Source organism: Temnothorax longispinosus, chromosome 7, assembly GCF_030848805.1.
Source record: "Temnothorax longispinosus isolate EJ_2023e chromosome 7, Tlon_JGU_v1, whole genome shotgun sequence".
In the NCBI taxonomy this organism is placed as follows: Eukaryota; Metazoa; Arthropoda; class Insecta; order Hymenoptera; family Formicidae; genus Temnothorax; species Temnothorax longispinosus.
Genome location: NC_092364.1, coordinates 1,642,800 through 1,667,356, shown reverse-complemented (window position 1 = coordinate 1,667,356; position 24,557 = coordinate 1,642,800). Strand labels below are relative to the sequence as shown.

The following is a 24,557-nucleotide window of genomic DNA, read 5'->3' as shown; positions in this document are numbered from 1 at the left end:
CAGCACTAATTTCGGCTCTAGCATTAAAGTCAGAAAATAATAATTTCTCAGGCTACATGCTACATGTGATGTACTGAGTATAGAATTAATAGATTGTCGTTTTCCTGTACACTCGTTATACCTCATAGGTATACAAGCAACTTGAGAAATATGCTCTGACATTGAGTATATTATGCATCACATTTTTTATACGATCGTCTGGTATTTTTATGTAATAAAATGGGAAACTTTGCGGAAGATACGATATTCTTCGTAGTTCCAATGGACAAGAGATATACAAATAAATTATTAGACTGAAATATAACAACGTGCGTGAATATAAAGGACGACTTCCCTCGATGATTGCAAGTAGGAAAACTTTTACAATTGTAATATTCGCAAGAATGGAAAAAAAGGTGCATTCCATAATAAATGATTAAATAACTTCATGTCGATTTCTTAATGGCCGTAATTGTATATAGTAGGGTTGACAAGATGAAGGGTGGGTAAAGCTATACACAGTCTGTCGCAAAACATGGTCGGTTACACTTAAGTGAAATTTATTGACCATTACGATAATAAAATAACATATTGTATCAGTGTATTAGTTTTATAATTCTGTTGTATTATCACAATACTGAGGAACCGATATTCCGAAATAAGGTGTGTTGTTATAAATATATTGCATTACGCTTATAAATGTATTGCTTTCTAGTTATATTGCAGTTATATCTCACAAATCATATATTGCATTACGTTTAAATAAGGTTGTCCAGTTTTTACCCGCGATAGACGCGATCTGTACATTAAACGTATAAAATCTTTCTTAATCGGATTATGTATTCAGTGTTTCCAATTTAAATCAGGTTGTGGAATTTAATACTTCACGTAATCTATTTATACAACATTATTTTACCTTTTGTATTAAATATAATTTTTCTCATTATTGCGTTACACTGAACATTTAATTAATTATTTAAAAAAAAATGCTTTTTGCAATTCTGTAAACTACTTTTTTTTAGATACTTTACATGTAGAAAGAGGCTATACTTTTGTGAAATACTTCAATAAGTTGTTTGTAAAGAAAGAGATACAAATATGCAAATACTTTCTTTAAATTTTCTAATACATACATTTTGTGGTATATGGCGACCTATTGAGTGGTCATCGAATGGTGCTAAGCTGCTGTACAGTATATTTACCTGCGGTGTATTATCTTCGGAATACTTTATGGTGTTAACTCAATTTATGGATATAGTACTTGTTGTCGACAATATCGATGATTTTGCCGCTAATACACTATTGTTCTTGTCGAATGTTAATGCGTCTCTTAAAGCGACTTTCGTTGTGATACGTCGAAATGCGATCATCAACGTAGTGGGATCATTGTTGAAAGCACCACATAAACCTCGAAACGAGGATGAAGTAGCTATCCAAATGAAATTTGATAGGTTTATCAGGTGAGTTCGTATGTTTATTAAAACGTCCCAATATTAAACTATTAATATTACCAACTTAAAATGTTTATGTAATAAACATATATTATTATATATTATTATATTATTATATATGTTAAGCATATATTATTTCTGTATCGCTCGAATTTGATCAGTATGGTATTGATCAATGTTGTCCCATTAACACAAATTCCGGACTGCTTATTTCTTGCTAATTACATTCATCATATAGTTTCAAATTATCATTTTTACATATAAGAAGATACGGTAATTTTCAGCATTCTGTTTAATTATTAAACAACATTTTATTAAAGGAGCTTTTTCAATTACATTTTAAACTAATTATTAAACATACAACTATAGGCGCCGACTTTGTGGGGGCAGAGCACTTTTGGTCCCACTAATAATTTTTATTGCGGCAGCGCCCCTAAAGTAATTTTAAAATGACGAATTTTGATAATGTCGTTCGTTTACTACAGCAAAAACAATATTTTGTGGATTTGCTGCCAGAGTTGGTCAAATTTGTAAAATTAATTTTAACGATCCCTATAACTACGTATACTGCCGAACGGTTATTTTTTTTTTAAGAATAAGGTTACTAACTTATTCACGAAGTACCATGACACAAAATCAGTTAAATTGCTTAAGCATTTTACATGTATGTGCATATCCGAAAAGACGATAAAGTTAGATTTAAATGCTATTGCTAACGAGTTTATTAGTCGAAACGAAGTCCGTTGTGCAATCTTTTTATAATTAGGATAAATGTAAGTTTTCTTTCCGATTTTTACATGCATTAAATATTCTGTTTGTACCTACATTTTGTTGTACATGTAAGCATATAATCTACATACTTTTGTTGTATACTTCACCTTCCCTCCAAGTAATGTAAGGGTTACTAAAAAAAGCCATTATTTAAAAAAAGCCATTATTTAAAATAAGAATTTCACGCATCTTGCCTCCACCCTCCCAATATTCTTCCCAAGTTGGCGCCGCTGCATACAACACATATATAGAACTATAATATAGAACTTACAAATTAGTATTAAAATTTTTTAATTATAAATTTTTGTAAATTCTAAGTACAAATAATTTGTGCGTTTATACAATTTAATCTCGATTCTATGTTTGCAGAACGTTCACGATAACATACGCTCTTATAATGACGAGTTCCATTACAGGCATCACTATGGGATCAATATTAAAAGTTATGCATGGTCATTTTCCTAATCGAGTATGGATCCCATGGGATTCCAATATACCTGTGGTGTTCTGGTTTATATCTATTCATCAAATCATAACTACACTTTTCGCCGCTTTCACAGATGTCGGCATGGATACTCTAATCTTAGGATTGTTTTTGCAAACGTGTGCTCAGCTTGAAATTTTCGAGAATCGTCTTCACAAATTAATAATTAATAAAACAGTTCGAGATCAGGGACGTAAACCTTCGATGTCGAATAAGGACGAAGTGGAGATATCGGAAATCGTACGTCATCATCTCATCATTTACAAGTGAGTTATGACAGTTGTTTATATGCATGTTTATATTTAAAGGCCTATTTATACGTGCGTGCGCGATTGAGGGTCTGCGTATTTGAATTAATTTCTGTATTTGAAAATCGCTATTGTCTATAACGATATAATATTCAATATTTATGACGAAAAGGTGTTGAAAGTAAAAGGATCATATATAACTAACGTTATTTATAATACTAACATACAATTGTTAAGAGAACGGAGCATGCATTTCAGCGTGATTTTATTATACGGACATTCCGCGATTAATTGTGTGGGACATAAAATAAAAATTAGATCTAAATGCTCGCATAGAATTAAGTAAATTTTGTTTTAATAAATGATACATTCTAACATTTTTTTTTACAATTTTTGGATTTGTACAAATCATGTTATAAAATTATATATGGAAAGTGTAATTGCTTTACTCATATGCAGTATATGAAGAACTAACGTGAAACGATTATAGATACGCTAAAACGGTAAATATTATATACAACCAAGTGATCTTCTTTCAATTCTTTGAAAGCATAGTGGTATTATGTACATGCATTTATTACTTGACAATGTATATTAATGAACTGTTTGCATTAGCGAATTTTTTGGGATATACCATTGTCATGTTTGTACAAATCTTCGTTTATTGTTGGTCTGCAAACGAAGTCATTCTTAAGGTAACAATTGATATAGTCTACAATCCATATCAAAATGATGTACCTTAGTTAAGAAATGGGAACTTGCAAGTGCTTTACCTGTTATAACTCACTTTTTTACAAGATTTTGAAGTATAATTTAGCGCTTTATAGAACAAGCATATTTGAAAATAATCAATAGACCTGTATGCGTATATAAAGTTTTTACGCATATAGATATATGTAATGCTAGTAATGTTAAAAGATATTGATAATTAGTCAGTATTATTACGAAATGTTAAATTTAATTATATTGTGTTGTCAGAGTACAAGTGTAGGAGACGCTATATATTGCACGAACTGGCCATTAATACCAGTTAATGAACAAAAGGACTTGCTGCTAATCATGATGCGAACCACAATTCCTATAACGTTCACAAGCAGCTTTTTGGTAACCCTTTCTCTTGAATCTTACGGCAATGTTAGTAATCTTGTTGTGATAAATATTTTTATAACAAAGTAAATACTTGTGCGCGAAATTATATCAATGACTGCACATTTGTGGTGCATGTCAGAAAACGTACAAGTCAAAATTTTTATAACTGCACTGCTTTCTATTTTATTTCTCTAATTTTCCTTTCAGATCTTGAAAGCGTCATATTCGGCATTTAATGTGCTTACATAGTAAGGTATAAAGAACCAAACGTGTAATTGGGCATAATGATTATGTAGTTTTCTTTCATAAATTAATTAATAAATCTGAAAGTTTCTGTTTAGATATTTGTTTCAATATTACTCTCTATTTCGAGTCCAGGAATAATGGCATCAATGCACGCAAATTGAATACAAATATTTTACATAGTGTAATGAAATGCATGTTTCTAAACCTGGAAATTTCTGTTTGCGTATTTTTTTCAACCTTACTTTTATTTTGATTTTCAAAATATTAACGCGTGAATATTGCACGTAGACATTTTACACTGTAATATCATGCACGTTTTTATCTGACGTACAAGCAGCACTAATTTCGGCTCTAGCATTAAAGTCAGAAAAGAATAATTTCTCAGGCTATATGCTACATGTGATGTATTGAGTATAGAATTAATAGATTGTCGTTTTCCTGTACATTCGTTATACCTCATAGTATACAAGCAACTTGAAAAATATGCTCTGACATTGAGTATATAGTATTATGCATCACATTCTTTATACGATCGTCTGGTATTTTTATGTAATATAAAACGGGGAACTTTGCGGAAGATATGATATTCTTCGTAGTTCCGATAGACAAGAGATATACAAATAATTGATTCAACTGAAATATAACAACGTGCGTGAATATAAAGGACGACTTCCCTCGATGACAGCAAGTAGGAAAACTTTTACAATTGTAGTATTCGCATAAACGGAAAAGACCGTACACTCCATAATAAATGATTAAATGACTTCATGTCGATTTTTTAATGGCGGTAATTGTAGTAGGGTTGACAAGATGCTGAAGAGGGTAAAACTATACACAGTCTGTTGCAAAACGTGCTCGGTTACACTTAAGTGAAATTTATTGACCATTACGATAATAAAATAACATATATTAGTGTATTTGTTTTATAATTTTGTTGTATTATAAACCACAATACTGAGGAACCGATATTCCGAAATAAGGTGTGTTATTATAAATATATTGCATTACGCTTATAAATATATTGCTTTCTAGTTATATTCTCACAAATCATATATATTGCATTACGTTTAAATAAGGTTGTCCAGTATTTAACCCGCGATAGCATTGGATGCGATCTGTACATTAAATATATAAAATCTTTCTTAATCGGATCATGTATTTAGTGTTTCCAATTTAAATCAGGTTGTGGAATTTAATACTTCACGTAATCTATTTATACAACTTTATTTTACCTTTTGCATTAAATATAATTAATCTTACTATTGCCTTACACTGAACATTTAATTAATTATTTAAAAAAAGATACTTTTTGAAATTCTGTAAACTACGTTTTTTTAGATACTTTACATGTAGAAAGAGGCTATACTTTTGTGAAATACATCAATAAGTTGTTTGTAAAGAAAGAGATACAAATATGCAAATACTTTCTTTAAATTTTTTAATACATACATTTTGTGGTATATGGCGACCTATTGAATGGTCATCGAATGGTGCTAAGCTGCTGTATAGTATATTTACCTGCGGTGTAATATCTTCGGAATACTTTATGGTGTTAACTCAATTTATGGATATAGTACTTGTTGTCGACAATATCGATGATTTTACCGCTAATACACTATTGTTCTTGTCTATGGTTAACGTTTGTTGTAAAGCGACTTTCGTGGTGATACGTCGAAATGCGATCATCGACGTAGTGGGATCATTGTTGAAAGCACCACATAAACCTCGAAACGAGGATGAAGTAGCTATCCAAACGAAATTTGATAAGTTTATCAGGTGAGTCCGTATGTTTATTAAAACGTTTCAATATTAAACTAATAATATTACCGACTTAAAATGTTTGTATAATAATTTATTATTATATATGTTAAGCATATATTATTCTGTATTGCCCGAATTTGATCAGTATGTTATTGATCAATGTTGTTCCTTTAACACAAATTCCGAGCTGTTTATTTCTTGCTAAATTATGTTCATCATATACTTCCGAATTATCATTTTTACATATAAAAAGATACGGTAATTTTCAACATTCTGTTTAATTATTAAACAGCTTTTTATTAAAAAAGTTTCTTCAATATAATTTTAAACTAATTATTAAACATACAACTATAGGCGCCGAATTTGTGGGGGCAGAGCACTTTTTGGCCCACTAATAATTTTATTGCGGCAGCGCCCCTACAATAATTTTGAAATTACGAATTTTGATAAGGTCGTTCGTTTACTACAGCAGAAACAATATCTTGTGGATTTGCTGCCAGAGTTGGTCAAATTTGTAAAATTAATTTTAACGATCCCTATAACTACGTGTACTGCCGAACGGTTATTTCCTTCTTCAAGAATGTTACTAACTTATTTACGAAGCACCACGACACAAAATCAGTTAAATTGCTTAAGCATTTTACATGTACGTGCATATTCAAAAGGCGATGAAGTTATATTTAAATGCTATTGCTAACGAGTTTATTAGTCGAAACGAAGCCCGTTGTGCAACCTTTTTACGATTAAGATAAATGTAAGTTTTCTTTCCGATTTTGTACGTACATTAAATATTCTGTTTGTATCCTACTACATTTTGTGGTACATGTAAGCATATAATCTACATACTTTTGTATACTTCACCTTCCGTCGAAGTAAGGGTTACTAAAAAAGACCATTATTTGAAATAATAATTTCATGCATCTCCCCCCCACCCTCAATATTTTTCCCAAGTTAGCGCCGCTGCATACAACACATATAAAACTTGCAAATTAGTATTTAAATTTTTTAATTATAAATTTCTGTGAATTTTAAGTACAAATAATTTATACATTTATACAAATTAATCTCGGTTCTATGTTTGCAGAAGGTACACGATAACATACGGTCTTATAATGACGAGTTCCATTATAGCCATCACTACGGGATCAATATTAAAAGTTATGCATGGTCATTTACCTAATCGAGTATGGCTCCCATGGGATTCCAATACACCTATGGTGTTCTGGTTTATATCTATTCAACAAATCATAAATACACTTTTCGCCTGTTACATAGATGTCGGCATGGATACTCTAATCTTCGGATTGTTTTTGCAAACGTGTGCCCAACTTGAAATTTTCGAGAGTCGTCTTCACAAATTAATAATTAATAAAACAATTAGAGATCTGGGACGTAAACTTTCGACGTCGAATAAGGACGAAATGGAGATATCGGAAATCGTACGTCATCATCTCATCATTTACAAGTGAGTTATGACAGATGTTTATATGCATGTTTATATTCAAATGTTTTTGTATGTGTGCGTGCGCGATTGAGTGTCTGCGTATTTGAATGCTTGAATTTCTGTATTTAAAAATCACTATTGTCTATGGCGGTATAATTTTCAAGATTTATGACGAAAAGGTTTTGAAAGTAAAAAGATCATATAACTGACGTTATTTAATATTAATATACAATTGTTAAGAGAACGGAGCTTGCATTTCGGCGTTACTTTATTATACGGATGTTCCGCGATTAATTGTGTGGGACATAAAATAAAAAATAGATCTAAATGCTCGCTTAGAATAGAGTAGATTTAGTTTTAGTAAATGATACAGGCTAACATTTTTTTACAATTTTTGGATTTGTACAAATCATGTTATAAAATTATATATTGAAAGTGTAATTGCTTTATTCATATGCAGTCTATGCAGAACTAACGTGAAACGATTATAGATACGCTAAAACGGTAAACACTATATACAACCAAGTGATCTTCTTTCAATTCTTTGAAAGCATATTGGTATTATGTACATGCATTTATTACTTGACAATGTATATTAATGAACTGTTTGCATTAGCGAATTTTTTGGCATATACCCTTTGCATGTTTCTACAAATCTACATTTATTGTTGGTCTGCAAACGAAGTCATTCTTAAGGTAACAATTGATATAGTCTACAATCCATATCATAATGATGTACCTTAGTTAAGAAATAGGAACTTGCAACTGCTTTACCTGTTATAACTCACTTTTTTACAAGCTTTCGAAGGATAATTTAGCGCTTTATATGTAAACTTGAAAATAATCGACTTGTATGCGTATAATATAAAAATTTTTTTATATACATATTTATATTGTACACATATGTGTGCGCATATATACATATGTTATGCTAGTAATGTTAAAAGATATTGATAATTATTCAGTATTATTACGAAGTGTTAAATTTAATTATATTGTGTTGTCAGAGTACAAGTGTAGGAGACGCTATATATTGCACGGACTGGCCATTACTACCAGTTAACGAACAAAAGAACTTGCTGTTAATCATGATGCGAACCACAATTCCTATAACGTTCACAAGCAGCTTTTTGATAACCCTTTCTCTTGAATCTTACGGCAGTGTTAGTAGTCTTGTTGTGATAAATATTTTGATAACAAAATAAATACTTGTGCGCGAAATTATATCAATGACTGCACATTTATGGTGCATGTCGGAAAACGTACAAATCAAAATTTGTATAACTGCATTGCTTTCTATTTTATTTCTCTAATTTTCCTTTCAGATCTTGAAAGCGTCATACTCGGCATTTAATGTACTTACACAGTAAAGTATAAATAACCAAACGTGTAATTGGGGATAATGATTATGTAGGTTTTCATAAATTAGTTAATAAATCCGAAAGTTTCTGTTTAGATATTTATTTCAATGTTACTCTGTATTACGAGTCCAGGAATAATGGCGTCAATGCACGCAAATTGAATACAAATATTGTACAAAATATAATGAAATACATGTTTCTAAACCTGGAAATTTCTGTTTGAGTATTTATTTCAACCTTACTTTTATTTTGATTTTAAGAACATTAACACGATGATTACGATGAACATTGCACGTAGACATTTTACACTGTAATATCATGCACGTTTTTATTTGACTCACAAGCAGCACTAATTTCAGCTCTAGCATTAAAGTCAGAAAAGAATAATTTCTCAGGCTATATGCTATATGTGATGTACTGAGTATAGAATTAATACATTGTCGTTTTCCTGTACACTCGTCATATCTCGTAGGTATACAAGCAACTTGAGAAATATGCTCTGACATTGAGTATATTATGCATTTCATTTTTATCGCTACTCTCGCATTGTATTTTTACGTAATAAGACGGGAAACTATAATATATGCGGAAGGTACGATATTCTCCGTAGTTCCGATGGACAGGAGATATACAAATATTTTATTTAACGGGAATACAATAACGTGTGTGAATATAAAGGATGATATCCCTCGACAATTGCAAGTAGGAAAATTTATAGAATTGTAGTATTCGCATAAACGGAAAAGAGCGTGCACTCCATAATAAATGTTTAAATGACTTCATGTCGATTTTTTAATGGCGGTAATTGTAGTAGGGTTGACAAGATGCTGAATAAGGGAATAAAGCTATACACAGTCTATCGCAAGACGTGCTCGGTTACACTTAAGTGAAATTTATTGACCATTACGATAATAAAATAACATTTTGTATCAGTGTATTTGTTTTATAATTCTGTTGTATTATTAGTCACAATACTGAGGAACCGATATTACGAAATAAGGTATGTTATTATTATAAATATATTGCATTACGCTTATAAATGTATTGCTTTCTAGTTATATTGCAGTTATATCTTACAAATCATATATTGCATTACGTTTAAATAAGGTGGTCCAGTTTTTATCCCGCGATAGCATTAGACGCGATCTGTACATTAAACGTATAAAATCTTTCTTAATCGGATTATGTATTCAGTGTTTCCAATTTAAATCAGGTTGTGGAATTTAATACTTCACGTAATCTATTCATACAACATTATTTTACCTTTTGTATTAAATATAATTTTTCTTATTATTGCGTTACACTGAATATTTAATTAATTATTGAAAAAAAATGCTTTTTGCAATTCTGTAAACTACTTTTTTTTTAGATACCTTACATGTAGAAAGAGGCTATACTTTTGTAAAATACTTCAATAAATTGTTTGTAAAGAAAGAGATAAATATGCAAATACTTTCTTTAAATTTTCTAATACATACATTTTGTGGTATATGGCGACCTATTGAGTGGTCATCGAATGGTGCTAAGCTGCTGTATAGTATATTTACCTGTGGTGTATTATCTTCGGAATACTTTATGGTGTTAACTCAATTTTTGGATATATTACTTGTTGTCGACAATATCGATGATTTTGCCGCTAATACACTATTGTTCTTGTCTTATGTTAACATTTGTTGTAAAGCGACTTTCGTTGTGATACGTCGGAATGCGATCATCAACGTAGTGGAATCATTGCTGAAAGCACCACATAAACCTCGAAACGAGGATGAAGTAGCTATCCAAACGAAATTTGATAAGTTTATCAGGTGAGTTCGTATGTTTATTAAAACGTCCCAATATTAAACTATTAATATTATCAACTTAAAATGTTTATGTAATAAACATATATTATTATATATTATTATATTATTATATATGTTAAGCATATATTATTTCTGTATTGCCCGAATTTGATCAGTATTGTATTGATCAATGTTGTTCCTTTAACACAAATTCCGGACCGTTTATTTCGGTTTATTTCTTTCTAAATTACGTTCATCATATACTTCCGAATTATCATTTTTATGTATAAGAAGATGTGGTAATTTTCAACATTCTGTTTAATTATTAAACAGCTTTTTATTAATGGAGTTTCTTCAATATCATTTTAAACTAATTATTAAACATACAACATATAGGCGCCGACTTTGTGGAGGCAGAAAACTTTTTGCCCCACTAATAATTTTTATTGCGGCAGCGCCCCCACAATAATTTTGAAATGACGAATTTTGATAATATCGTTTGTTTACTACAGCAGATACAATATCTTGTGGATTTGCTGCCAAAGTTGGTCGTAAAATTAATTTTAACGATCTCTATAACTACGTGTACTATCGAACGGTTTTTTTTGTTTTTGAAGAAGGTTCTAACTTATTTACGAAGTACCACGACACAAAATCAATTAAATTGCTTAAGGATTTTACATGTACGTGCATATCTGAAGAGGCGATGAAGTTAGATTTAAATGCTATTGCTAACGAGTTTATTAGTCAAAACGAAGTCCGTTGTGCAACCTTTTTACAATTAGAATAAATGTTACATGTAAGCATATAATCTTCATACTTTTGTATACTTCACCTTCTCTCCAAATAATGTAAGGGTTACTAAAAAAAGCCATTATTTGAAATAAGAATTTCGCGCATTTTGCCCCCACCCCCAATATTTTTCCCAAGTTGGCGCCGCTGCATAAAAAACATATAGAACTTATAAATTAGTATTTAAATTGTTTAATTATAAATTTCTGTAAATTCTAAGTACAAATAATTTGTGCGTTTATACAATTTAATCTCGGTTCTATGTTTGCAGAACGTTTACGATAACATACGCTCTTATATTGACGAGTTCCATTACAGCCATCACTACGGGATCAATATTAAAAGTTATGCATGGTCATTTACCTAATCGAGTATGGCTTCCATGGGATTCCAATACACCTATGGTGTTCTGGTTTATATCTATTCAGCAAATCATAAATACACTTTTCGCCTGTTACATAGATGTCGGCATGGATACTCTAATCTTCGGATTGTTTTTGCAAACGTGTGCTCAGCTTGAAATTTTCGAGAATCGTCTTCACAAATTAATAATTAATGAAACAGTTAGAGATCTGGGACGTAAACTTTCGATGTCAAATAAGGACGAAATGGAGATATCGGAAATCGTACGTCATCATCTCATCATTTACAAGTGAGTTTTGACAGGTGTTTATATGCATGTTTACATTAAAATGTTTTTTTATGTGTGCGTGCGCGATTGAGTGTCTGCGTATTTGAATGCCTGAATTAATTTCTGTATTTAAAAATCACTATTGTCTATGGCGGTATAATCTTCAAGAATTATGACGAAAAGGATTTGAAAGTAAAAGGATCATATAACTGACGTTATTTACTATTACTAACATGCAATTGTTAAGAGAACGGAGGAGCATGCATTTCAGCGTGATTTTATTGTACGGACATTCCGCGATTAATTGTGTGGGACATAAAATAAAAATTAGATGTAAATGCTCGCTTAGAATTAAGTTTAAGTATAGATTTTGTTTTAGTAAATGATACATGCTAACATTTCTTTACAATTTTTGGATTTGTACAAATCATATTATAAAATTATATATTGAAAGTGTAATTGCTTTACTCATATGCAGTATATGCAGAACTAACGTGAAATGATTATAGATACGCTAAAACGGTGAACATTATATACAACCAAGTAATCTTCTTTCAATTCTTTGAAAGCATATTGGTATTATGTACATGCATTTATTACTTGACAAAGTATATTAATGAACTGTCTGCATTTGCGCCTTTTGTGGGATATACCATTTGCATGTTTCTACAAATCTACCTTTATTGTTGGTCTGCAAACGAAGTCATTCTTAAGGTAACAATCGATATAGTCTACAATCCATATTAAAATGATGTACCTTAGTTAAGAAAGTGGGAACTCGCAAGTGCTTTACCTGTTATAACTCACTTTTTTGCAAGATTTCGAAGGATAATTTAGCTTTATATGTAGATTTGAAAATAATCAATAGACCTGTATGCGTATATAAACATTTATATATATACATATTAGGGTGGTCCTTTATTTTTATTTTTTAGTTATTAACAATTTACCTAATTGTTTAAATGAGACGTATAAGGTCTCAAACGATGTAGAAAAGCAAGACACACATGTTAAAAAAAGAAAAGGGCTTTAGGTCGATTTTTGTGGAAAATAACGCTTTAAAAACCGATGCTGATGGAATAAACAGTTTAATACAAGAGAACTCAAATGTTTAAAAATCCGGAGGCACGGGTTTCCGTTATCCGATCGAGCTGAGCTTTGGCGGAGATTATTTTTTTGCGGATTAAAAACATTCTGGGAGGTACCGCATAATAAATTTAAAAGTCGAAAAAATAAGGATCACCCTAATACGCATATATACATATGTAATGCTAGTAATGTTAAAAGATATTGATAATTATTCAGTATTATTATGAAGTGTTAAATTTAATTATATTTGTGTTGTCAGAGTACAAGTGTAGGAGACGCTATATATTGCACGGACTGGCCATTACTACCAGTTAACGAACAAAAGGACTTGCTGTTAATCATGATGCGAACCACAATTCCTATAACGTTCACAAGCAGCTTTTTGATAACCCTTTCTCTTGAATCTTACGGCAGTGTTAGTAGTCTTTTGATAACAAAGTAAATACTTGTGCGCGAAATTATATCAATGTCTGCACATTTATGGTGCATGTCGGAAAACGTACAAGTAAAAATTTTTATAACTCCATTGCTTTCTATTTTATTTCTCTAATTTTCCTTTCAGATCTTGAAAGCGTCATACTCGGCATTTAATGTACTTACACAGTAAAGTATAAATAACCAAACGTGTAATTGGAGATAATGATTATGTAGGTTTTCATAAATTAGTTAATAAATCCGAAAGTTTCTGCTCAGATATTTATTTCAATATTACTCTGTATTACGAGTACTGGAATAATGGCGTCAATGCACGCAAATTGAATACAAATATTTTACAAAATATAATGAAATACATGTTTCTAAACCTTGAAATTTCTGTTTGCGTATTTATTTCAACCTTACTTTTATTTTGCTTTTTAGAATATTAACGCGATGAACATTGCACGTAGACATTTTACACTGTAATATCATGCACGTTTTTATTTGACGTACATTCGGCTCTAGCATTAAAGTCAGAAAAGAATAATCTTTCAGGCTATATGCTACATGTGATGTATTGAGTATAGAATTAATACATTGTCGTTTTCCTGTACACTCGTCATATCTCGTAGGTATACAAGCAACTTGAGAAATATGCTCTGACTACTGTGAGTGTATTATCCATCACATTCTTATCGTTACACTCGTCTTGTATTCTTATGTAATAAAACGGGAAACTGTATGCGGAAGGTACGATATTCTTCGTAGTTCCGATGGACAGGAGATGTATAAATAAATTATTCAACTGGAATATAACAACGTGCGTGAATATAAAGGACGACTTCCCTCGATGACAGCAAGTAGAAAAACTTTACAATTGTAGTATTCGCATAAACGGAAAAGAGCGTGCACTCCATAATAAATGATTAAATGACTTCATGTCGATTTTTTAATGGCGGTAATTGTAGTAGGGTTGACAAGATGCTGAAGGGGATAAAGCTATATACACAGTCTGTCGCAAAACGTGCTCGGTTACACTTAAGTGAAACTTATTGACCATTACGATAGTAAAATAACATATTGTATCAGTGTATTTGTTTTATAATGTTTTAAATTCCGTTGTATTATTAGCCACAATACTGAAAAACCGATATTCCGAAATAAGGTGTGTGATTATAAATATATTTCATTACGCTTATAAATATATTACTTTCTAGTTATATTCTCACAAATCATATATTACATCACGTTTAAATAAGGTTGTCCAGTATTTAACCCGCGATAGCATTGGACGCGATCTGTACATTAAACGTATAAAATCTTTCTTAATCGGATACATTCGGATCATGTATTCAGTGTTTCCAATTTAAATCAGATTATAGAATTTAATACTTCACGTAATCTATTTATACAACTTTATTTTACCTTTTGCATTAAATATAATTTTTCTTACTATTGCCTTACACTGAACATTTAATTAATTATTAAAAATTAGATATTTTTTGCAATTCTGTAAACTACTTTTTTAGATACTTTTATATGTAGAAAGAGGCTATACTTTTGTGAAATACATCAATAAGTTGTTTGTGAAGAAAGAGATATACAAATATGAAAATACTTTCTTTACAATTTCTAACATATACCATTTGTGGTATATGGCGACCTATTGAGTGGTCATCGAATGGTGCTAAGCTGCTGTACAGTATATTTACCTACGGTATAATATGTTCGGAATACTTTAGGGTGTTAACTCAATTTATGGATATAGTACTTTTTGTCGACAATATCGATGATTTTATCGCTACTGCATTATTGTTTTTATCTATGGTTAACGTTTGTTGTAAAGCAACTTTTGTTTTGATACGTCGGAATGCGATCATCAATGTAGTGCAATCATTGCTGAAACCACCACATAAACCTCGAAACGAGGATGAAGTAGCTATCCAAACGAAATTTGATAAGTTTATCAGGTGAGTTCATATGTTTATTAAAACGTTCCAATATTAAATTATTAATATTACCGACTTAAAATGTTTATGTAATAATTTACTATTATATATGTCCAGCATATATTATTTCTGTATCGCCCAATTTTGATCAGTATAGTATTGATCAATGTTGTTCCTTTAACACAAATTCCGGACCGTTTATTTCTTACTAAATTACGTTCATCATATATTTTCAAATTATCATTTTTATATATAAGAAAATACGGTAATTTTCAACATTCTGTTTAATTATTAAACAGCTTTTTATTAAAGGAGCTTCTTCAATATCATTTTAAACTAATTATTGAACATACAACTATAGGCGCCGACTTTGCGGGGGCAGAGCACTTTTTGCCCCACTAATAATTTTATTGTGGCAGCGGTGCCCCTACAATAATTTTGAAATGACGAATTTTGATGATGTAGTTCGTTTGCTAGAGCAGAAACAATATCTTGTGGATTTGCTGCCAGAGTTGGTCAAATTTATAAAATTAATTTTAACGATCCCTATAACTACGTGTACTGCCGAACGGTTATTTTTTTCTTCAAGAAGATTACTAACTTATTTACGAAATACCACGACACAAAGTCGGTTAAATTGCTTAAACATTTTACATGTACGTGCGTATCCGAACAGGCGATATTGCCGATATTTATAAATGCTATTGCTAACGAGTTTATTAGTCGAACCGAAGTCCGTTGTGGAAACTTTTTACGATTAGGATAAGTGTAAGCTTTCTCTTTCCAATTTTGTACGTACATTAAATATTCGGTTTGTATCTACATTTTGTTGTAAGTGTAAGCATATAATCTACATACTTTTGTATACTTCACCTTTCCTCCAAGTAATGTAAGGGTTACTAAAAAAGACCATTATTTGAAATAATTTCATGCATCTTCCCCCCACCCCTCAATATTTTTCCCAAGTTAGCGCCACTGCATACAACACATATAGAACTTACACAAAATAGCATTTAAATTTTTTAATTATAAATTTCTGTGAATTTTAAGTACAAATAATTTGTGCGTTTATACAATTTAATCTCGATTCTATGTTTGCAGAACGTTCTCGATAAGATACTATTTTTTGGCGACAGGCTCCGTTGCAGGCCTCACTCTAGGATCAATATTAAATGCTATGCATGGTCATTTACCTTATCGAATATGGCTGCCATGGGATTACAATATACCTCTGGTGTTCTGGATTATATCTAGTCATCAAATCATAACTACACTTTTCGCCTGTTTCATAGATGTTGGCACGGATACTCTTATCTTCGGATTGTTTTTGCAAACGTGTGTCCAGCTTCAAATTTTTGAGAGCCGTCTTCACAACTTAATAATTAATAAAACAGTTAGAGATCTAGGACATAAACTTTCGACGTCAAATAAGGACGAAGTGGAGATATCGGAAATCGTACGTCATCATCTCATAATTTACAAGTAAGTTATGTTTATAAGCGTGTATTCAAATACCTGTTTATACGTGCGTGATTGAGTGCCTGTCGTATTTGAATGCGTGAATTTCTAATTTAAAAATAGCTATTGTCTATAGCGTTAATCTTCAAGATTTATGACAAAAAGGTGTTGACAGTAAGATGATCATATAATTGACGTTATTTAATACTAATATACAGTTGTTAAGAGATATATATCATTTGCATTTCAGCGTGATTTTATTATATGGACATTCCGCGATTAATTGTGTGGGACATAAAATAAAAATTAGATCTAAATGCTGGCTTAGAATTACGTAGATTTTGTTTTTAGTAAATGATACGTGCTAACGTTTTTTTACAATTTTTGGATTTGCACAAATTATGTTATAAAATTATATAATTGAAAGTGTAATTGCTTTACTCATATGCGGTATATGCAGAACTAACGTGAAACGATTATAGATACGCGAAAACGGTAAACGTCATATTCAACCAGGTGTTCTTCATTCAATTCTTTAAAAGCATATTGGTATTATGTACATGCGTGTTTCACTTGACAACGCATATTACGGAAATGTCTGGACTAGCGACTTTTTTGATATATACCATTACCATGTTTGTACAAATCTACATTTATTGTTGGTCCGGAAACGAAGTCATTCTTAAGGTAACAACTGATGTATTCTACAATTTGTATCAAAATAATGTACCTAAGTTAAGAAATATGGGAACTCGCAAGTGCTTTAACTGTATAGCTCACTTTTTTACGAGATTTCGAAGGATAGTTTAACGCTTTATGTTTAGATTTGAAAATAATCAATAGGCCTGTGATGGGTACATAAAAATTTTTATATATACATATATATTTATACACATATATATATGTAGGTCCGGAAGTATGTTCCGGGACTTTTATTTTTGATATCGGTATATTCGGGACATTTGGCAGTTTCCAGGACTGTCCTGGAAAAAATTCATGTCCTACGGCAATTTTTGGGACAGTTTTTTGAATTTGATTACATATATATGCGTTATATTCCAGGACTGTACATTTCAAAAAACGTAAACAGTCCCGGAACATACCTCTGGACCTACATATATACGCATATGTATGTACTTATGCTATACTAGTAATGTTAAGAGATACTGATAATTATGATTGCAAACTGATAAATTTAATTATATTGTGTTGACAGAGTATAAGTATAGGAAATGCTATATATTGCATGGACTGGCCGTTACTACCAGTTAACGAACAAAAGGACTTGCTGTTAATCATGATGCGAAGCACAATTCCTATAACGTTCACAAGTAGCTTCTTGATAACCTTTTCTCTTGAATCTTACGGCAGTGTTAGTAGTCTTGTTGTGATAAATATTTTTGTAACAAAGTAAATACTTGTGCGCGAAATTATATCAATGACATATTTGTGGTGCATGTCGAAAAACGTACAAGTTGAAACTTTTATAACTGCACTGCTTCCCATTCTATTTCTTTAATTTTTCTTTCAGATCTTGAAAGCGTCATACTCGGCCTTTAATGTACTTCAACAGTGAAGTAAAAATAACCAAGCGTGTAGTTGGGCATAATGATTATGTAGTTTTTCATAAATTATATAGTTAATAAATCCGAAAGTTTCTGTTTAGATATTTACCTTGTTGAGCTTGACTCTAGTCTGGCACTGTAATTTACTCGGCATTTAACGTACTTCAAACGTAAAATATAAATAAACAAATGTGTACTTGGGTACGACATTTATGTACTCTTTCAAAAGTTCAAATTAATTAGTAAATTCTATAATTTCTAACTACGCATTTATTTTAAATTTTAACACTGTAGGATTCCAGGAATACTGGTGTTAATGCGCACGCACACATTGAATACTTATATATCTTACACACTGTAATGTTATGTACAATTGTAATGTGTAAGCAGTACAAACTTACAATTAATTTCAGCATAGAGTCAAGAGAGAGGAATTTATGCCATGAGATCTTGCAAATAGGGTTGGTATATAATTATTATGTATACTTGTAGTCGGCATACGTGCAGACAGTTTATTCAGAAAATATCTAAATGTCTTATACATCTTCGCTACATTGTGTGGTATATATTATGCAATATGATAGGGCTCTTCAAGAAATACTATCTTCCACTCAGTTCTGATAAACATGAAGATGTACAAATGATTTATTCAATGAAAGCATAACAATGTGCGTGACTGTAAAGGACGGTACCTCTCGACGATTGCAAGTAGAAAAACTTTCAGAATTATAGTATGCACAGAAGATGAAAAGAACGAGTACTCCGTAATAAATATCTAAACGACTTTACGTTTCGATTTTTTAATGACCATTATTATTGTTACTGGGGTTAGAAGTTGATCGAACTATGTAAAACTACATAGTCCGTTGCAAGACGTCCTTGCATGGTCACATTTAAATAAAACTTATCGACGTTCACGATAGTAAAACACGTTGTATCTATAATATTTGTTAATTGTGTTGTATTAGTAGCAAGATGTAAGACGCGATATTTTGAAAGAGGTGCGCGATAAATACTTAGAAATATTACTTTCTAATTATATTCACACGATTTAAGATCGTCCGATTCTCAAACCAAAGTACGCGGTCTATGAGTTGAGTGAATAAAATTTATCGCAGACATTTACATTTGCGTTAAAAAAAAAGACGTTTAAATTCAGTGTGCGATTTAATCATCAGCTTGTGGAATTTACTAATTTATTAATTTATTTCGTGGAATATTATATTGGCTTTTGCATTAAATTCAATTTTCCTTACAATTATCTTATATGTATGTTTCGTTGGCTATTTAATCTGGCATGTATGATAAAAAATACTTTTTGCAATGCTTTAAACCTTTTCTTTATGTGTAGAAAGAGACTATACTTTTGTGCAGCACATTGATAAGTTGTTTGTAACGAAAGCAATCCAAATATGCAAATACTTACACTACAATTTTTAGTGTATAACTTTTGTGGTTTATGGCGACCTAGTGAATGGTCATCCAATGCCGCAAAACTATTATACAATGTATTTACCTTTGTTATAATATCTTCGGAATACTTTGTGGTGTTAACTCAATTTATGGATATAGTACTTATCGTCGACAATATCGATGATTTTGCCAATAATACTCTAATATTCCTGACTCTTGTTGCCGTATGTTGCAAAGCGACAGTCGTTTTGATGCGTCGGAATGCGATTATGAATTTGATGCGACTATTGATGAAAGCACCGTGTAAACCTTGTGACAAAAACGAATCGGCGATACAAACAAAGTCTGATAGGTTTATCAGGTACGTATAATTAATTAGAAAATTTTATGGTGGAAACATTAATGTACTTGCACGAATTATCGCAAGAATATAGTCCGTTTACTGTATTTTACATATTTCTTTTTGTCCTGGACCTAACTAAACATGCGGAATGTTATATTTTTAGCGCTCCCTACAGGACCTTTATTAATTGTTGGACTTTATTCATTTTATATACTTTTAGAATAATCATGGCCATTAAACTTAATGACTTAATTACTAATTATATTTTGTTGAATTAAAAAATATTGTGTGTATATAAAATAACTTAAATAGGTATTATTTTAAAGCAGTATTACACACAGACACACGCACAAACACGCAACCACAGAATAATTAAATCCTGTCATAAATTAACGCAAATTTTCGTTACATTTACAAAATATATAGTAAATTTTAAATGTCGTAAATGTACAAAAGTTATATAATATACATAACTTTCTTTCTGTATTTACAGGTCATATTCTATAAAATACGCACTTTTGGCGACTAGCGCCATTATAGGCATTACAATAGGAGCAGTATTAAATGTTATGCAAGGTCATATACCTTATCGAATATGGCTGCCATGGGATTATAATATACCTCCAGTTTTCTGGATTATATCTATTCACCAAATTGTATCTTTACTTTTTGCCACAATGATGAGTATCGGCACGGATACCTTAATTTCGGATTGTCTTTGCAAACATGTGCCCCAGCTTGAAATTTTCGAAATCGTCTTCACAAATTAATAATTAATAAAACAGTAGATATCTGGAACATGCACTCTCTTCGTCGAATAAAGACAAAACGGAGATATCGGAGTGTATACATCATCATCTCAGGATTTACGAGTAAGGGCCATTCTACAATACGTCGCAAACGATGGCAACGCTAGTTGAAAAGAGTTATTTTTATGTTGCGCTTGTCAATTGCGATTGTCAAAAGAGGGTTGGCGAACTTTTAACATTTTTGGCGACAGTAACTGGCAATGGGCAATCATGCAGAAATAACACTTTTCAACTGCCAGTTGCCATCGTTTGCAACGTATTGTAGAACCGGCTTAAGTCATGTAAAACTCCGTGCATTTCATGGATATATGATGTCTGTTCAAAAAATTTTCGAACTTTTTTTATAATTTTCCGGGCGTATCTATAATTTATTCAGCTCTGTCGTCTTCAAAATATGTTCCTTTTCGGTTGATACTCCACAAATGTCTAATTCTGGAATTAGTTCTAATACGCGTCTTTCGTGATCGCGCCTAAATCTGTCTGCGATCTTCCGCCTTTCAACGTGGATATCTAGAAGTGGAAACGACGTTGGGAATGATGTATCAATCGAGGCAGAACATATTTTAAAGGCTGAATAAGTAATGAATATACCAACAAAAGTTATGAGAAAAAGAGTCGGGTATTTCTTTACAAATCTTGTATTTCAAGTGTCTCTTTATGTCTGCGTGCGTATTTAAATGCGTTGTTTTCTGTAAAAAAAAATCAATATTATTTATGACAGTAGTCACTGTGATTTATAATGGAAAGATTATAGTGAAAAGATATAGTATAACTGATATCATTTGATATCAATAAACAATTAATATGGGGTCGAAAATAGGGAGAAATTAGATTTGTATAAATCATGTTATAAAATTATATATTAAAAGTGTAACAGCTTTACTCATATGCAATATGTACAGAACTAACATGAACCAATTATAGATATGCCAAAGCGGTAAACGCTATATTCAACCAAGTGTTCTTCGTTCAATTTTCTGGAAGCATACTGGTATTATGTACAAGTGTGTATTATTTGTCAACTCATATTGCGGAACTGTCTGGACTTGTGACTTTATTATTATACACCATTGGAATGTTTGTACAAATCTACATACTTTGCTGGTCTGGAAATGAAGTCATGCTTAAGGTAATCTATATCAAAATCTACACTCTACACCAAAATGATGTATTTTATTCAGGTAATAGATACTCACGAACACTCGATTTTTAACACAATTTCGAGAGAAATTAACAATTTACCTGGCACTAGTCTATATAAGTATGTATATATAAATTTATTTATATACTAGCTGGTTACCCGGGCTTCGCCCGGGAGTCGTTTTTCTTCAAACGACTTCATTTGTGTTTCAATATCTTTAATAAAAAAAAATTCCTTTATCAAGCCCTTGCTTATCAGGCAATTGCAAAGAATACTTTATATTCATTTACAAAGAATCCTTTATATCCTCGAAAAATTAATTAAATTTTAAACCAATTAAAAAAAATAAATTGGTTACCGAAAAATAATACACATCGTGGCAATTAAACCCATCCTTGAAAAATTAATAAATTTTTAAATTGATTTTAACTAATCGATAATCGGTAGATTAATGTAAAAGCATTATCCGGAAAATTTTACCCCTGTTTTGTATATAATTCTTTAAGATTCGGTCAATTATTTCCCGAAAAATTAAAAAAATTAGAAAACTCGGTTTCTAGAAAAATCGGTAACGAAAAACTATACACATGATGGCACTTTCCGGAAAATTCTACCTTTATTTCATATATACCACTTTAAAATTTAGTCCACTAACAAATAAGTAGTTAAACAAACATACATACACACCAATCCACAAAAATGCTATAAAATTGAAAAATATCACTTTTTTTATCCACTGAAGTTCAATTCCGTCATATACAATTTTTTAAGATTCACTCAATTATTTCCCGAAAAATTGTAAAAATTTTGTAACCAATTTCCAAAAAAATTGGTAACAAAAAATTATACACTTTATGGCACTCCCCGGAAATTCTACCCCTGTTTTAGATACAATTATTTAAGATTCGATCAATTATTTCCCGAAAAATTGAAGAATTAAAAAAACCGGTTTCCAGAAGATTGGTAACAAAAAACTATACACTTTATGGTACTTCCCGGGAAATTCTACCCCTATTTCATATACTTTTGGTAAAAATTCTGTCCATTAATGTAGGAGGAGTTCGCGAACAAACATACATACATACATACATTTATATATATAGAGATGTACATATGCATAATGTGTATGCGCCGCGTGCGTACGTACGTGCGTGTGTGTACATAATGCTAGTAATATTAATAATATTGATAACCATTCGGTATTATTGCAAAAATGATAAATTTAGTTATATTATGTTGGCAGAGTACGAGCGTAGGAAACGCTATATATTGCATGGACTGGCCATTACTATCAATTGTCGAACAAAGGGACTTGCTGTTAATCATGATGCGAAGCACAATTCCAATAAGTTTACTAGCAGCTTCTTGATAACACTGTCTCTTCAGTCTTACGGCAATGTTAGTAGTTCTGTTATAATAATTGATGACAAATCAAATACTTGAATGCAAAATTATGTCAGTGACACATTTGTGGTGCATATCGAAAAATATAAGTCGAAATTTTTAATAACTGCACTGCTTTCTATTCTATTTCTCTAATTTTCTTTCAGATCTTAAAAATGTCATACACGGCATTCAACGTGCTTCAAAAGTAAAATATAATAAACAAACGTGTACTTGGGCACGATAATATATAGTTTTCCATAAATTAATTAGTAAATCCAAAAATTGTTTACGTATTTATTTCAATCTTAGCCCTTATTATTTCCAGGAATGCTGAGTTTAATGTACGCACATTGAATACTTACATTCTACACATTGTAATGTAATGTACAATTCATCAATTTCAAGCGATTTCAAGCGACATTAATTTCGCTTCAGTATGAAGTCAAGGGTGGAATTTCTCAGTATCATGCCATATGTATGTGTTGCGAATAGGGTTGGTATATAATATTATGTATACTTGTAGTCGGCATACGTGCAGACAGTTTATTCAGAAAATATCTATGTCTTATACATCTTCGCTACATTGTGTGGTATATATTATGCAATATGATAGGGCTCTTCAAGAAATACTATCTTCCACTCAGTTCTGATAAACATGAAGATGTACAAATGATTTATTCAATGAAAGCATAACAATGTGCGTGACTGTAAAGGACGGTACCTCTCGACGATTGCAAGTAGAAAAACTTTCAGAATTATAGTATGCACAGAAGATGAAAAGAACGAGTACTCCGTAATAAATATCTAAACGACTTTACGTTTCGATTTTTTAATGACCATTATTATTGTTACTGGGGTTAGAAGTTGATCGAACTATGTAAAACTACATAGTCCGTTGCAAGACGTCCTTGCATGGTCACATTTAAATAAAACTTATCGACGTTCACGA

The 24,557-nt window shown here is 31.2% G+C and overlaps 3 protein-coding genes and 1 pseudogene across 5 annotated transcripts; all 4 read left to right on the top strand.

Annotated features, from left to right (window-relative positions):
• Positions 1–14: 14 nt before the first annotated feature.
• On the top strand, positions 15–4,480 carry LOC139816061 (odorant receptor 46a-like). 2 transcript variants are annotated; one of them, XM_071783377.1, is made up of 6 exons: positions 15–642; positions 1,002–1,439; positions 2,571–2,951; positions 3,424–3,628; positions 3,912–4,037; positions 4,230–4,480. In XM_071783377.1, exons 2-6 carry the CDS (start codon positions 1,078–1,080, stop codon positions 4,269–4,271), a joined length of 1,116 nt encoding a protein of 371 aa, XP_071639478.1. In that variant the 5' UTR covers positions 15–642; positions 1,002–1,077; the 3' UTR covers positions 4,272–4,480. The 2 variants fall into 2 exon arrangements, with proteins under 2 accessions (XP_071639478.1, XP_071639477.1); XM_071783376.1 differs by having other exon boundaries at positions 18–642; positions 3,912–4,067.
• Positions 4,481–4,741: 261 nt separating this feature from the next.
• Positions 4,742–9,063, top strand: LOC139816055 (odorant receptor 46a-like). 2 transcript variants are annotated; one of them, XM_071783359.1, is made up of 7 exons: positions 4,742–5,248; positions 5,607–6,044; positions 7,114–7,187; positions 7,305–7,494; positions 7,965–8,169; positions 8,481–8,636; positions 8,799–9,063. In XM_071783359.1, exons 2-7 carry the CDS (start codon positions 5,683–5,685, stop codon positions 8,841–8,843), a joined length of 1,032 nt encoding a protein of 343 aa, XP_071639460.1. In that variant the 5' UTR covers positions 4,742–5,248; positions 5,607–5,682; the 3' UTR covers positions 8,844–9,063. The 2 variants fall into 2 exon arrangements, with proteins under 2 accessions (XP_071639460.1, XP_071639459.1); XM_071783358.1 differs by having other exon boundaries at positions 4,743–5,248; positions 7,114–7,494.
• A 224-nt stretch (positions 9,064–9,287) lies between these two features.
• On the top strand, positions 9,288–18,616 carry LOC139816292 (uncharacterized). The gene is made up of 11 exons (XM_071783694.1): positions 9,288–9,834; positions 10,204–10,639; positions 11,679–12,059; positions 12,548–12,752; positions 13,387–13,542; positions 13,690–13,730; positions 15,137–15,514; positions 16,595–16,975; positions 17,434–17,638; positions 18,168–18,323; positions 18,483–18,616. Exons 2-11 carry the CDS (start codon positions 10,278–10,280, stop codon positions 18,525–18,527), a joined length of 2,310 nt encoding a protein of 769 aa, XP_071639795.1. The 5' UTR covers positions 9,288–9,834; positions 10,204–10,277; the 3' UTR covers positions 18,528–18,616.
• On the top strand, positions 18,588–24,425 carry LOC139816054 (putative odorant receptor 71a; annotated as a pseudogene).
• Positions 24,426–24,557: the final 132 nt, after the last annotated feature.

Excerpts from the sequence above, each read along its gene's own strand:
- LOC139816061 (XM_071783376.1), top strand. The coding sequence starts at position 1,078 with ATGCAAATACTTTCTTTAAATTTTCTAATACATACATTTTGTGGTATA. Across the intron at positions 1,440-2,570 it reads AAATTTGATAGGTTTATCAG|AACGTTCACGATAACATACG; the intron begins GTGAGTTCGTAT and ends CTATGTTTGCAG. Across the intron at positions 4,068-4,229 it reads CTCTTGAATCTTACGGCAAT|ATCTTGAAAGCGTCATATTC; the intron begins GTTAGTAATCTT and ends TTTTCCTTTCAG.
- LOC139816055 (XM_071783358.1), top strand. The coding sequence starts at position 5,683 with ATGCAAATACTTTCTTTAAATTTTTTAATACATACATTTTGTGGTATA. Across the intron at positions 7,495-7,964 it reads CATCATCTCATCATTTACAA|ATACGCTAAAACGGTAAACA; the intron begins GTGAGTTATGAC and ends AAACGATTATAG. Across the intron at positions 8,637-8,798 it reads CTCTTGAATCTTACGGCAGT|ATCTTGAAAGCGTCATACTC; the intron begins GTTAGTAGTCTT and ends TTTTCCTTTCAG.
- LOC139816292 (XM_071783694.1), top strand. The coding sequence starts at position 10,278 with ATGCAAATACTTTCTTTAAATTTTCTAATACATACATTTTGTGGTATA. Across the intron at positions 15,515-16,594 it reads AAATTTGATAAGTTTATCAG|AACGTTCTCGATAAGATACT; the intron begins GTGAGTTCATAT and ends CTATGTTTGCAG. Across the intron at positions 18,324-18,482 it reads CTCTTGAATCTTACGGCAGT|ATCTTGAAAGCGTCATACTC; the intron begins GTTAGTAGTCTT and ends TTTTTCTTTCAG.